This window comes from Bufo bufo, chromosome 9, assembly GCF_905171765.1.
Source record: "Bufo bufo chromosome 9, aBufBuf1.1, whole genome shotgun sequence".
Taxonomy (NCBI): domain Eukaryota; kingdom Metazoa; phylum Chordata; class Amphibia; order Anura; family Bufonidae; genus Bufo; species Bufo bufo.
The window spans coordinates 173,589,539-173,605,255 of NC_053397.1; the positions used below are offsets into that span (position 1 = coordinate 173,589,539).

The window sequence follows — 15,717 nt, forward strand, 5'->3', positions numbered from 1 at the left end:
CAGCAGATGACTGGTGTGGGAACATGGCTGACATTGAACAATAATCCATATTCCTCACACCTTGTGACATAAATTAAGATTAGTACAATACACATTATTACTTACTGTTTTGATTTCTGTAAGAACAGAGAAATGTGCTGCTTGATGAATTGCTTTCTTAGTATCTGCCTTACTGTTGGTCTCTTTTCCGGCTGTCGACTCAGCATTGTTCCAATCAAATCCCTCAGTTCATTACTGTAATCTTTAGGCATTGGAGGCAGCTGGAAAGTAAGGAGAAAAAGATAACAGTGCTACACGGCTGATATATACACCAGGCGTAACTTGCTGACCGTGGCAAGATACATCCACAATGTGAATCTCCGGCATGGCCGCTCAGGCCGGTTCTTAATGGGGCCAGCGGACATTCTGTCCACATCTGGCAGTGCCATTCCTGGAGAATTCAGTCAGGCTGTTCTCTGCTGGAACAGCCTGCCGGAATTCAAACCAGAGGTCTGAAAGTAGCCTTGGCAGTAAACACTTAAACTCAGTTAATCTAAGTATGCAGATTTATGGGGCTGACATGGGAAAGCCAGCTATGTTTTAAGTAGTAGGCTACTTGTGCCACTGTCAGGCAACTGAGGGGGCCACTGGGACACTAAAGGGGTTTTCTGAGATTTATTAACTGATGACCTATCCTCTGGACACCCGATCAGCAGTTTAAGAAGGCACGCAGCTTTCCTTAGGCCATGTGATGTCACTTTCATCGGTCACATGGCCTAGGCGCAGCTCACTTCAATGGAGCTGAGCTGCGATACCAAGCACAGCCGCTATAAAATGTACTGCATTGTGCTTGGTGAGCTGAGAGAAGGCCGCGGCATCTCAGAAAATCCCTTTAAAATAGCATTTTTGCTCTCAACTTTTTCATCCGTACAAATGGCACAATGTTCATGACTTTGATGTAAGCACTATATGTGCAGCCTATCTATAGGATATATATATATATATATATATATATATATATATATATATATATATACACACACACACACACACACACACACACACACACACACAGTGGATATAAAAAGTGTACATACCCCTGTTAAAATGTCAGGTTTCTGTGATGTAAAAAAATGAGACAAAGATAAATCATTTCAGAATTTTTTCCACCTTTAATGTGACCTATAAACTGTACAACTCAATTGAAAAACCAAACTGAAATATTTTAGGTGGAGGGAAGAAAACAAAAAAACTAAAATAATGTGGTTGCATAAGTGTGCACACCCTCTTATAACTGGGGATGTAGCTGTGTCCAGTATTAAGCAATCACATTCAAAATCATGTTAAATAGGAGTCAGCATACACCGGCCATCATTTAATGTGCCTCTGATTAACCCCAGATAAAGTTAAGCTGCTCTACTTGGTCTTTCCTGAAATTTTCTTAGTCGCATCCCACAGCAAAAGCCATGGTCCACAGAGAGCGTCCAAAGCATCAGAGGGATCTCATTGTTAAAATGTATCAGTCAGGAGAAGGGTACAAAATAATTTCCAAGGCATTAGATCTACCATGGAACACAGTGAAGACCGTCATCATCAAGTGGAGAAAATATGGCACAACAGTGACATTACCAAGAACTGAATCTCCCTCCAAAATTGATGAAAAGACGAGAAGAAAACTGGACTGGGAGGCTACCAAGAGGCCTACAGCAACATTAAAGGAGCTGCAGGAATATCTGGCAAGTACTGGCTGTGTGGTACATGTGACAACAATCTCCCGTATTCTTCATATGTCTGGGCTATGGGGTAGAGTGGCAAGATGAAAGCCTTTTCTTACGAAGAAAAACATCCAAGCCAGGCTACACTTTGCAAAAACACATCTGAAGTCTCCCAAAAGCATGTGGGAAAAGGTGTTATGGTCTGATGAAACCAAGGTTGAACTTTTTGGCCATAATTCCAAAAGATATGTTGGGCGCAAAAACAACACTGCACATCACCAAAAGAACACTATACCCACAGTGAAGCATGGCGGTGGCAGCATCATGCCGAGGGGCTGTTTTTCTTCAGCTGGAACTGGGGCCTTAGTTAAGCTAGAGTGAATTATGAACAGTTCCAAATACCAGTCAATATTGGCACAAAACCTTCAGGCTTCTGCTAGAAAGCTGAACATGAAGAGGAACTTCATCTTTCAGCATGACAACGACCCAAAGCATACATCCAAATCAACAAAGGAATGGCTTCACCAGAAGAAGATTAAAGTTTTGGAATGGCCCAGTCAGAGCCCAGACCTGAATCCGATTGAAAATCTGTGGGGTGATCTGAAGAGGGCTGTGCACAGGAGATGCCCTCGCAATCTGACAGATTTGGAGTGTTTTTGCCAAGAAGAGCGGGCAAATCTTGCCAAGTCAAGATGTAGACTCAAAAAGACTGAGTGCTGTAATAAAATCAAAAGGTGCTTCAACAAAGTATTAGTTTAAGGGTGTGCCCACTTATGCAACTATATTATTTTATTTTTATATTTCAGTTTGTTTTTCTATTGAGTGGTACAGTTTATAGGTCACACTAAAGGTGGAAAAAGTTTTGAAAGGATTTATCTTTGTCCAATTTTTTTTACATCACAGAAATCTGACATTTTAACAGTGGTGTGTAGACTATTTATATCCACTGTATATATGATAAATTAACAAAATAGTGTAAATTTAAGCACAGTACTAGAAGTTACCTTTCCTTCGATGATCCGATACACTAAAGAGTTCATGTCCTTGGCATTGAAGGCGTGCTTTAGAGTCGCCATCTCGTACACACAGCATCCCAGGGCCCACACATCAGACTGCAAGATCATAGAGTTAAGAGGCATTCATTACTACTGTCTAAAGGCTGTCAGAAGCAACAAGAGGTAACCTGGTTCCAGGCACACTATGACCATAGAAACACATCCATAAAAATACTATGTACAAGAAAAATACGGTTTCATTACAGGGGAAAAAAGTAATAGAAATAAAATATAGGCCCTCATTTATCAAACTGATTTTGTCTTTATTTTGGAGTAAACTATGACTATTCTGTTCTTTTCATTTTAGGATACATTTATCAATAGCGTGCGCTGGGCCAACGTTATTTTTTTTCTCCTGCTAATTCAACTTCAAAAATCCAGCCGTTTTTTGGGAATTCATATGGAGCAAGATGGTTTTTGATCTTATTCACCATAAGGAAATTCTCAAAAACTCAACTGCTCTCTACTTCTCCATTTATAAACCTGGCGTATAGACTATTACCTGTACATGCAAAGAGGTAGGAAGAGAACCATCTTGCTAGCACCACCTCTTGGAAGTGGCTACTTAGGAGTCAAAATCCGACTTTCCATCAAGCCTTGAAACATGACAAGGGAATATTCCAAGGCTTGGTGGAAAGTCGGATTTTCACTCACAAGGAGCCGTTTCCTAGAGGTGACGATAGCGAGATGGTTCTCTTTTTTTTGGAGATACCTCTTTGCAAAAGAAGTCACTGGAAATGTAGACCATTGATACATACAATAGTCACGACTATAATTAATAACAGGTAAGGGGGGTGAAGGTCCCCTACGATAAATATCGTCCACAGCCACAAATGTAGAGTCAAAAAAGTGCTTTGACTGATTCATGACCATCCACAAAAACAGGACATAATTATAACCCATAATCTCCAACATAAGATGCAGACTTATAATACCAGCGCCCTCCCTGTATCTTAAAACATCGGATTCATACCAGAGGACCTAAGAACCAATCTCCCCATCTGGAAGTATTTGGAGGATTTATCTTGACCTGGATGCAAGGGACGTACCGATTGCCCTGATCATTTGACCACCCATCCTGGGACTGCTCATCTGTGGAGCATTTCTTTGTCTAGTTTATTTTATCATCAATTCGAACTAGGATTATAACATGCCTGTCATGTTTATTGTGGTCCCCTGAGGAGATCTTCAATGGGGGACACGCACTGGGACACCCCATGGTCTGAATAGTCTGACATTCCCAGTGACTTATTTTTGTTGTTTGGTGTTCTATATTATAAAATCTCAGTGAATTGAGATACCTCTTTGCATATTCTTTTACCATAGAGAAGGCATCCTCAAACTGCGGCCCTCCAGCTGTTGCAAAACTACGACTCCCAGCATGCCCAGACTGCCTACAGGTATCAGCCTACAGCAGGGCATTGTGGGAGTTGTAGTTTTACAACAGCTGGAGGGCCGCAGGTTGAGGATGCCTGCCATAGAGCATTGCCAAGTCTCCTTACCCTGGAGTAGTTCCAGTAAATCTCCATACAGGACTGGTCTCTTTAAGGAGATTCAGCATCCTGCCTATTACCTTTACACAAAAACAGGGAGTGCAGAATTATTAGGCAAGTTGTATTTTTGAGGATTAATTTTATTATTGAACAACAACCATGTTCTCAATGAACCAAAAAAACTCATTAATATCAAAGCTGAATATTTTTGGAAGTAGTTTTTAGTTTGTTTTTAGTTTTAGCTATTTTAGGGGGATATCTGGTGTGCAGGTGACTATTACTGTGCATAATTATTAGGCAACTTAACAAAAAACAAATATATACCCATTTCAATTATTTATTTTTACCAGTGAAACCAATATAACATCTCAACATTCACAAATATACATTTCTGACATTCAAAAACAAAAACAAATCAGTGACCAATATAGCCACCTTTCTTTGCAAGGACACTCAAAAGCCTGCCATCCATGGATTCTGTCAGTGTTTTGATCTGTTCACCATCAACATTGCGTGCAGCAGCAACCACAGCCTCCCAGACACTGTTCAGAGAGGTGTACTGTTTTCCCTCCTTGTAAATCTCACATTTGATGATGGACCACAGGTTCTCAATGGGGTTCAGATCAGGTGAACAAGGAGGCCATGTCATTAGATTTTCTTCTTTTATACCCTTTCTTGCCAGCCACGCTGTGGAGTACTTGGACGCGTGTGATGGAGCATTGTCCTGCATGAAAATCATGTTTTTCTTGAAGGATGCAGACTTCTTCCTGTACCACTGCTTGAAGAAGGTGTCTTCCAGAAACTGGCAGTAGGACTGGGAGTTGAGCTTGACTCCATCCTCAACCCGAAAAGGCCCCACAAGCTCATCTTTGATGATACCAGTACAAACCAGTACTCCACCTCCACCTTGCTGGCGTCTGAGTTGGACTGGAGCTCTCTGCCCTTTACCAATCCAGCCACGGGCCCATCCATCTGGCCCATCAAGACTCACTCTCATTTCATCAGTCCATAAAACCTTAGAAAAATCAGTCTTGAGATATTTCTTGGCCCAGTCTTGACGTTTCAGCTTGTGTGTCTTGTTCAGTGGTGGTCGTCTTTCAGCCTTTCTTACCTTGGCCATGTCTCTGAGTATTGCACACCTTGTGCTTTTGGGCACTCCAGTGATGTTGCAGCTCTGAAATATGGCCAAACTGGTGGCAAGTGGCATCTTGGCAGCTGCACGCTTGACTTTTCTCAGTTCATGGGCAGTTATTTTGCGCCTTGGTTTTTCCACACGCTTCTTGCGACCCTGTTGACTATTTTGAATGAAACGCTTGATTGTTCGATGATCACGCTTCAGAAGCTTTGCAATTTTAAGAGTGCTGCATCCCTCTGCAAGATATCTCTCTATTTTTGACTTTTCTGAGCCTGTCAAGTCCTTCTTTTGACCCATTTTGCCAAAGGAAAGGAAGTTGCCTAATAATTATGCACACCTAATATAGGGTGTTGATGTCATTAGACCACACCCCTTCTCATTACAGAGATGCACATCACCTAATATGCTTAATTGGTAGTAGGCTTTCGAGCCTATACAGCTTGGAGTAAGACAACATGCATAAAGAGGATGATGTGGTCAAAATACTCATTTGCCTAATAATTCTGCACGCAGTGTAGACAAATGTGAAGACAAACTACAAATTGTCCCCTGTTGATACATCAGGGCCATAGTGTCCCAAGTGGGGCCATACCTTATAATTGTACGGTTTATTGGAAAACAGCTCTGGACTCATGTAGTAAGGGGTCCCAATAAGAGTGCTGGCCATATCATACTGGCTTTCCAGGACTCGTGCAATCCCCAGGTCTCCTACTTTGATGATGTTTGATTTGGTCAGGAATATATTCTGCGTTTTCAAGTCACGATGCATAATGTGTAAATCGTGCAAATACTGTAAAAAGATAATTAAATAAAAGTTAAAAAGGTAGACGATAAGGACATTGCATGAAAAAGCTGTATCCACTGGAACCATGCACATCATACATTCAGAGTTGGGGTACATCTACATTGAGATTTTGATTGAGACACCTTTCGTGTGACCAAAAATCGCAGTGTGGCGGGGCTGCCATAGGAATGAAAAGGGGCCGCAGTGTGACTTGTACATTGGCTGAAACTGCAACACCGGACTCATAGAAACATAGAATGTGTCGGCAGATAAGAATCATTTGGCCCATCTAATCTGCCCAATATACTAAATACTATCGATAGCCCCTGGCCCTATCTTATATGAAGGATGGCCTTATGCCTATCCCATGCATGCTTAAACTCCTCCACTGTATTTGCAGCTACCACTTCTGCAGGAAGGCTGTTCCATGCATCCACTACTCTCTCAGTAAAGTAATACTTCCTGATATTACTTTTAAATCTTTGCCCCTCTAATTTAAAACTATGTCCTCTTGTAGCAGTTTTTCTTCTTTTAAATATTCTCTCCTCTTTTACCTTGTTGATTCCCTTTATGTATTTAAAAGTTTCTATCATATCCCCTCTGTCTCGTCTTTCTTCCAAGCTATACATGTTAAGGTCCTTTAATCTTTCCTGGTAAGTTTTATCCTGCAATCCATGTACTAGTTTAGTAGCTCTTCTCTGAACTCTCTCCAAAGTATCAATATCCTTCTGGAGATATGGTCTCCAGTACTGAGCACAATACTCCAAATGAGGTCTCACTAGTGCTCTGTAGAGCGGCATGAGCACCTCCCTCTTTCTACTGGTAATGCCTCTCCCTATACACCCAAGCATTCTGCTAGCATTTCCTGCTGCTCTATGACATTGTCTGCCTACCTTTAAGTCTTCTGAAATAATGACCCCCTAAATCCCTTTCCTCAGATACTGAGGTTAGGACTGTATCACTGATTTTATATTCTGCTCTTGGGTTTTTATGCCCCAGGTGCATTATTTTGCACTTATCCACATTAAATTTTAGTTGCCGGATTTTTGACCATTCCTCTAGTTTTCCTAAATCCTTTTCCATTTGGTGTATCCCTCCAGGAACATCAACCCTGTTACAAATCTTTGTGTCATCAGCAAAAAGACACACCTTACCATCGAGGCCTTCTGCAATTTCGCTGATAAAGATATTAAACAATATGGGTCCCAGAACAGATCCCTGAGGTACCCCACTGGTAACAAAACCTTGGTCTGAATATACTCCATTGACTACAACTCTGTTGCCTGTCCCTCAGCCACTGCCTAATCCATTCAACAATATGGGAGTCCAAGCCCAAAGACTGCAATTTATTGATAAGCCTTCTGTGTGGGACAGTATCGAAAGCCTTACTAAAGTCTAGATAAGCGATGTCTACTGCACCTCCGCCATCTATTATTTTAGTCACCCAATCAAAAAAATCAATAAGATTAGTTTGACATGATCTCCCTGAAGTAAACCCAGGCTGGTTTTCATCTTTCAATCCATGGGATTTTAGATGTTCCACAATCCTCTCCTTAAGTATGGTTTCCATTAATTTCCCCACTATTGATGTCAGGCTTACTGGCCTATAGTTGCCAGATTCCTCCCTCCCGTCATTATGGCTAGGCCGACTCATAAAGCACTGCTGGATTTATTGTGACTCGTGTGTCACAGTCCTGAAAAGGATCCTGCGACATGCTTCCAGACGCATTCCAAATTCTGCATAGCTACAGTACGGCCAGGAATCGTCATTATGGCTAGGCCGAGCATCAGCCACAAGCAAGCCTGGGCAGATTTCAGAGGACAATGGGATAAGGGCGGCGATTATGGAATGAGTAAACATAATCTATGCTGGTAAAGCCAAGGATAGGGGTTCACTCCGTCACCCAATGGACTATGTGCCCTTGGAGTTGGCCCTGACAGAACAGGAGAAAGAATCAATAAAGTACTGTTCAGAAAATACCCAAACTTTTTATTACTGTACCTGCAGTGCCATGGAAATCTGTACAAACCACTCCACTACTTGGCTTTCTGGAAGAAGTTTGCCCTTTTGCTCCTTAAGTTTATGGTACAAGTCTCCACCTTCACAGAAGCCCATGACAATATACAGCAGGCCATCTTCACCCTCCCAGGATTCCTTATATGCCACAATGTTCGGGTGTTTCAGCTGAGAGAGTAGCTGGGCCTCTTGCTCTGCTGCTTTCCGTTCTCTGCGAGGAGCGTTGCGGAGACTCAGTTTCTTAATCACATACTGAATTAGAACAAAACAAATTATACATGTGTAAAAAGAAATCTAAAAAGTGAAAGGGGTTTTATGCAATTATACAGAATACAGAAAAGTACCTACAGTGCATTCAGAAAGTATTCACTTTTTTTCACATTTTATGTTGCGGCCTTGTACTAAAATTAAAAAATAAATAAAAATAAATGTTTTTACCTTATCAATGTGCACTCAATACCCCATAGTGAGAATGTGAAAAAATAATTTTAGAATTTTTTGTTCATTTATGAAAAAGGCAAAAACTAAAATTTCACATGGACATAATTATTCAGACAATTTGCTATGACACTTGAAATTTAGCCCTGGGGGCCTCCAATTTTTTCTTCATAATCTTTGAGATGTTTCTACACCTTAATTGGAGTCCACCTGTGGTAACTTCAGTTGATTGGGCATTATTTGGAAAGACACAGCCCTGTTTATATAAGGTCTCAAAGCTGACAATGCATATCACAGCAAAAACCAATCCATGAATAGGAACTGCCTGTAGAGCTCAGAGACAGGATTTTGTGGATGCACAGATCTGCAGAAAATATTCTGTTGCACTGAAAGTAAGAGTGGCCTCCATACATCTTATGTGGAAGAAGTATGGAAGAACCAGGATTCTTCCTAGAAGTGGCTGCCCCATCAAACTACGCAATCTGGGAAGAAGAGACTTGGTAACAGAGGTGATCAAGAACCCAATGAGCTCCAAAGATCCTGTGTGTAGAATGGAGAATCTTCTAGAACCTCAACAATCACTGCAGCACTCCACCAATCTAGGTTTTATAGTAGAGTGGCGAGACGCGAGAAAGAAGCCTCTCCTCAGTAAAACATATGAGAAATAAGATCAATACCATCCCTACAGTGAAGTAAGTAGGTGGCAGCATCATCCTGTGGGGGTGTTCTACAGCGACTGGGACAGGGAGACTGGTCAGGGTTGAGGGAAAGCTGAATGGAGCAAAACACAGATATTCTTAAAGGGGTTGTCCACTTTTTACTACTGTGACACAGTGAGGGGAATGGTCTGTTAAAACAGGTATTTTCCTCCCAGCGTGTGCTGCTGGGCTAATTTGCAGCCAGGTGAGGTCAAATACCGGACTGGATTTAAATTGCCAGTCCAGGTTTATTTGCAGCACCTGGCTGTCCTTAAATAGGCAGCTGGGCTCAGCAGCAGGATCTCTGTGTTGGGATCTGAGGCTCGGTGCCAGGCTGGAGGGTTGAGACCCATGGGCCGAGGAAACAGGCTTTCTAAAGCCTGCCGTGGACTGCTGGAGGCAGAACTGACACCAAGGTGACTTGTCTTATATGAACTTTACAATTTGTGTGAAGTAAACACCAAGACTGCAAAGTAAAGCATTGTTTTGTGCATTTGCCTCAAGTGTGAATAAACACTGAAGTTTTGCGTTAAGAAGTTGTCTTTTGCCTCTGTACTGCTCCGCTTACCCTATCTACCAGAGCGAAACCCTGCACTATTTATGACCTATCCTCTGGATAGGTCATCAATATCAGATCAGCGGGGGTCCAATGAGAAAGTAGTGCTACCGTCTCTGCTGTTTACTTGCTCGACGCAGCAATTGTAGTGGTGAGTAGGTGTAATTACAAGTATGGTGTCCCCATTCACTTCTATGGGACAGCTCCTTCCTGTTCAATTGAATAGGAAGGAGCTGTCCCATAGAAATGAATGGTTCTGCATACAGGACACACAAAAACAGAACAGACACGGAAAAAAAAATATATGTTCGTGAGCATGAGCCCTTAGCGCGATCCTCCGTTCTGGACACTGCTCGTCTTTCAGGAACGCATGACATTATAATACTTTAAAATGCTGTGTGCCTCTGCATGACCTTATTGCTACAGAATCATACCGACATCTTTATGTCACTATGATTCTGTAGTAATAAGGTCATGCAGAGGCACACAGCACTATAAAGCAGTAGAATGCCATGCGCTCCTGCAAGACGAGCAGTGTACAGACCGGCGGATCACACTCACACAAGGAGTGCGATTCCCGCACTGCACACTCTCATGTGAAACAGCCCTAAGTCCTGAGTAAAGGGTGTGAATACTTACCGTATTTTTTCGCCCCATAAGACGCAGTTTTTTTCGCCCAAAGTGGCAAAATACTAATGAAGCGCTTCCATTTTGGTAAGTAATTTTTTTCTTTATTTTATTTGCGCTGATGAATGACATGGGGGGCTGATCTGAGTAATTGGGGGTCTGATCTGAGGTCTGATTGCTGGTCTGACCCGAGGCGTAATGGGAAATATTGTTTTCTTATTATCCTCTATAACCTAGGTGCGTCTTATAGTGCGAAAAATTCGGTATTTCAATGCAAAATTTTAGTTTTTCCCTTTTCAATAAATTAGCAAAGATTTCTAACATTCTGTCTTCACTCATTATGGGGCACTGCTTGCATAATGATGGTGGAAAATGTAAACTTTTTTTTATTTTAGCACAAGGTCGCAAGATAACAAAATGTGAAAAAAGTGAAAGGGTCTGAAGACTTTCTGAACGCACTCTATGTGTTTTCAAACGCTCCCCAAGATGATGCTACCGTAGCTCAGAAGGTTTTATATTTCATTTTCGTCATCTGCCCCAGATATGTGCTGTGCCTTTATTTTGATGCTGTCTGGGTTTCGCGACTGATCTTCCCTCACAGACATTGCTGGTGTGTACAGCTGTCTTAAAGGGGTATTCTCATCTTTAAGATCATATCTCATATGATCCAACTGATGCCCTCCGTCATTTTTCTAATTTAATGTCATTAAAAAAAACTCACCCATGTTCTAATTATTCTGTTTATGTAGTGCCACAGTTGTATCCTGTATCCAAAGGATACGGCCCGCTCCTCTGTCGCATCTCTGAGCCGGTCTGTTGCTCAGGAGCGCGCACGCCGGCACCCACGCATGCGCATTAGAACATTCATGCCGCATCAGATAGGGAGAGGATCGGAGCTGCCGCTCGGCAAGGGTGGGGCTTGTTGCATGGGCGGGGCTTGTTGCTGGGCCATCTATTACTGTTATTATCACTCCCTGACTGGTTAGTTGTTCCCCTACTCAGTGAAGACTTCAGTATCTGCTGCCCAGCATGTGAAACACAATCTCTCTTTAGACAGAGATGGAGGGGGAGAACAGTAAGCAGTGGAGAAAAGTGGTATGTGATGGGTGAGGTCCTGTACTTCAAGGAGGGGGAGATGGTGCTTGGTGTATGAGACATCATACAAGCAGGGAATAAACTATAGGAGCATGGGCTAATTTCACACAAGCGAGTTTTCTGTCAGGGTGCAATAGTGAACACATACCATTTATTTCAATGGGTCTGTGCACATGAGCGTCGTTTTTCACGCATCATCTCTGCGTTTAGGGAAAAAAAAAAAAAAAACGCAGCATCTTCTATATTGTGCATTTTTCACACAGCCCTGGCTCCACAGAAGTGAATGGGACTCGCGTGAAAAACTGAAGGCACCTGGACGCAACGTAGATTGTTATTCTTCCGTTTTTCTTCATGCAATTGAACTGAAACACTAAATGCAATTGCAGACAAAAATGATTAAACTTAGATGCAAAACCAGCCATTTTTCCCTGAACAGACCCCGACTCATTCCGTGTCGCTTGTGAGAAGTAAACCTTAGGATTTTGCACGTGAGGTATAAATCCCAGCTGGAAAAACTGGAGGAAAAGGGATCATCACTACAGCGCTAATAAAAGGAGTTGGTAGCCAACCTTCCCAGACCACACGTGGTGAATCTGCAGCAGGACGGTGGCCTGGCTTCTATCCCAGCTGTATTGTCTAAAGGCTGAATGACAACCCTCGCAGGATTGGATTGTCACAAGCGTCACCACCATCTGTCACAGAAACAGAAGCACCTAATACAGTGATCCCTCAGGATACAATGGCCTCAGGATACAATGGTCTTTTCTGACCCATCGTAAGTTGAAACCAGACTCAACACACAATGTCTCAGACTCAGCCCAAAGGTAAAACAGATGTATTAGATGTAGCAGCTATTCCTTGCTTTATTTATCAGTTATCTCCCTATTTTCTCTTATCTTGGATGACATTTTGGGGCTTTGGAACCGATTACTCAACATACAATGGTCGTCCTGGAACCAATTAATATTGTAACTTGAGGGACCGCTGTCATCAAGTGCACACATTTTGAACAACTTGACACTCAATGGGGAAGATTTATCAAAAGTGATACAACGGAAAGCTGGCTCATGGAGCGTTCACATCACCGTCTATTCCTCTGATCTGTCAGAAGAACAGAAACAAACAAAAAACGGATCCTGTATTTCAAGCATCCATTCTGCTCAGTTACGCACATTTGGCATCCGTTTTAGCTACTTCCGTCTGAGATCTGTTATTTTAGACTGAATTTCCCGTCTAAAATAACGGATCTCAGATGGTGTGAACTAAGCCTTAGGGTTCATGCACATGAACGTATTTTCTTTCCGTGCCTGTTCCTTTTTTTTTCTTCCTTGCGGACCGTATATGGAACCATTCATTTCAACTTCAAACAGAAGTTACTCCGCGTGCATTCCGTTTCCGTACATCTGTATTTCCTTCCCGCAAAAAAATAGAACATGTCCTATTATTGACAAGGATAGCTCTGTTCTATTAGGGGCCAGCTGTTCCGTTCCGCAAAATATGGAATGCGCACGGACGTCATCCGTATTTTTTGCGGACCGCAAAATACATACGGTAAATCCCCCCCCCCCCCCAATGTTTTTCCCCTATAGTTCATTTTAGAAGATGGGGTGCTTTTTTATGTCATACGCTCACGCCGTGTGGTCGTACCCTTTCTGAATTTGCTATATGACATTTGACAATCCTCGGCATCTGGCGACACACCTTCTCATAATTCACTATTAATAAGACAGAGAGCCATCTGCTGGTAAATGCTTAGGAGCAACTTCAGAATTCTGCCAGAATACATTTAAAGGGATTTTCTGGTAATAATTACTTTTTATCTAATGCTTGCCTCCTGAATCTGAAAATTCATGCTTACCTGCTTCCCGCCGCTCTGCCTCCGCTGTGTCCATGTTCCGGTCCCCGTAGTATTTACATCCGGACCACTATGGACGTGGTCACATGCTCCACTGCAGCCGATAAATGGCTTCAGGGGTGATGTGGCAACAAGCAGCCACACTTGTAAACACTCCAGGGATCGGACATGGACACAGCGGGGCAGTACTGAGGGCTGGAGCGGCGGGGAGCAGTTTACTACGTTTTTGTATCAGGAGGCAGGATGAGGGCATTTGATAAAAAGTAATTATTACTGAAAACCCCTTTAAGGCTATGGCTACTTTCACACCAGAGTTTTTACTGAGTCCATCATGGATCCGCAAAAACGCTTCTGTTACTGATAATACAACCGTCTGCATCCGTTATGAACAGATCCGATTGTATTATCTTTAACATACCCAAGACGGATCCGTCATGAACTCCGGATCAGTTTTCTATTGTGTCAGAGAAAATGGATCCCTCCGCAACACATCGCAGACAGAAAAATGCTGCTTGCTGCGTTATTCCGTCTGCGATGGGGACGCAACCAAATGGAACGGAATACATTCTGGTTCTCTCTGTTTCATTCAGTTTTGTCCCCATAGAATCTTAATAGCGGAAAGGGAAATCGCAGATGGGAAAGTAGCCTAAGGGCTCATGCACAAGACCGTTGGTGTCCCGTGCCCGATCCGCAATATATGGGCACCGTTCTGTTGTCATTCCACATCACGGATGCGGACCCATTCATTTCAATGGGTTTGCAAATCCGGAGATGCGGAACAGAAGCACGGAACGGAAGACTACGGAGTGCTTTCTGGGGTTCTGTTCCGTGCCTCCGCACTGCAAAAAGATAGAGCATGTTCAATCTTTTTGCGGAACGCACGGATCGCGGACCCATTCAAGTAAATAGGTCTGCGATCCCCATGCGCCTGCCCCACGGAAGGTGCCTGTGCACTGCGGACCTCAATTTGCGGTCCACAGCATGGGCACCGGACACCAACGCTCGTGTGAAAGAGGCCTAAGAATGGTTGTGTAGCGGGGCAGCCACTGAACTGAACGGATTTTTGGTGACTCTAGGGTTGGGGCAATCTAGGAGTCATGCTGCAACCCCATTCACTTGATTGGTTGCATTGCTACACAGCGAGCTTTGGCGTTGTGGCCCCTGACTAAATCTCCGAGAAGCTCTCTCTGGGATGTTCACACTTGTGTCACAGAAATCACAGTAGATACCTGATGGTAATAACCAAAAATTAAACTAAAGTAAATGGCTAAGAACAGAAATATTTATCTACTTTTTTTACATCAACCAACAGAGCAGGTTAGAGAGTAACACAAATGTGAACAGCGCCTGACCTGCACCTACACCTTCAATGGGAGACATGCTTATACACCATGGAGCCGCAAGCGCAGCCCCTGCTCAGAGATCAAACTTTAATAAACAGTATACTATGACACTGCAGAGGTCTCCAACCTGTGGATCTCCAGCTGATGAGAACTACATTTCCCAGCATGAACTTTACTGTGGTCCTTCTCACTTGGTAGGTGCAGATCATCAGCAATGTAGCAGTGAGACGATGTTGTAGTATATATATATATACACACACACACACTGTGGGTATACAAATAGTGTAGATTCTATATAGAACAGTAGAATAGGATTGCACAGTGATACAGGCTGCACAGCTGTGTACATTACATGGCAGGACCCGTTACCCCCGTATTACCTGCTTCCCCTCTGCTCGGTGTGAGGCCAGGCTGACCTCCCCATAGCTCCCCTTGCCCACAACTCGTACTATCCTATAAGCGTCCAGACCCGGCCGCAACTTGTCCTCATCCATCTCGTTTACTATTTACGGCATCCCCGTAGAACCGTGGAGCCCCACTCTTCACCACAACTTCCGGCAGCGTCACGGTAACCAAGCAACCGGAAAACGGAGACCGGAAACCAACAGCTAGAACAGCATGAACTTTACCACTGTAGGACTAGAGAACACAGTGACCTCTACAGGACACGCTCGGTAATGCAAGAGGAGCGTGTCAATGGTATGGACCAGGGGCGGCCCAGAGAGCCCTTCCCAGTGACATCTGAGGTGTTTTATTTTATTATTATTATTTACCTCCATTCCTCTGCCAGGGTAACCTGGTCACCTTGGGGGGGGGGGGATCTGCTGCCTATACTCCATAGGAGATAAGAAAGGCACTTACAGTGCTGTTGCAGGTATATCCTGGGAGCACAGTGGGGGCGCCAGAGGGCCAGACACCGGTCTGCAG

General features: G+C 43.2%; 1 protein-coding gene across 1 annotated transcript in view; it reads right to left on the minus strand.

The window, feature by feature from the left end:
* Window positions 1-15,351, minus strand: part of NEK4 (NIMA related kinase 4) — a 60,158-nt gene extending 44,807 nt beyond the window's left edge. The window contains exons 1-5 of the mRNA XM_040407715.1: window positions 15,171-15,351; window positions 8,164-8,430; window positions 5,970-6,167; window positions 2,699-2,806; window positions 106-260 (exon numbers count right to left, since the gene is read on the minus strand). Coding sequence (XP_040263649.1) covers window positions 106-260; window positions 2,699-2,806; window positions 5,970-6,167; window positions 8,164-8,430; window positions 15,171-15,284 — 842 coding nt within the window. The 5' untranslated portion in view covers window positions 15,285-15,351. The remainder of the gene's footprint in view (window positions 1-105; window positions 261-2,698; window positions 2,807-5,969; window positions 6,168-8,163; window positions 8,431-15,170) is intronic.
* Between the last annotated feature and the right edge of the window lie 366 nt (window positions 15,352-15,717).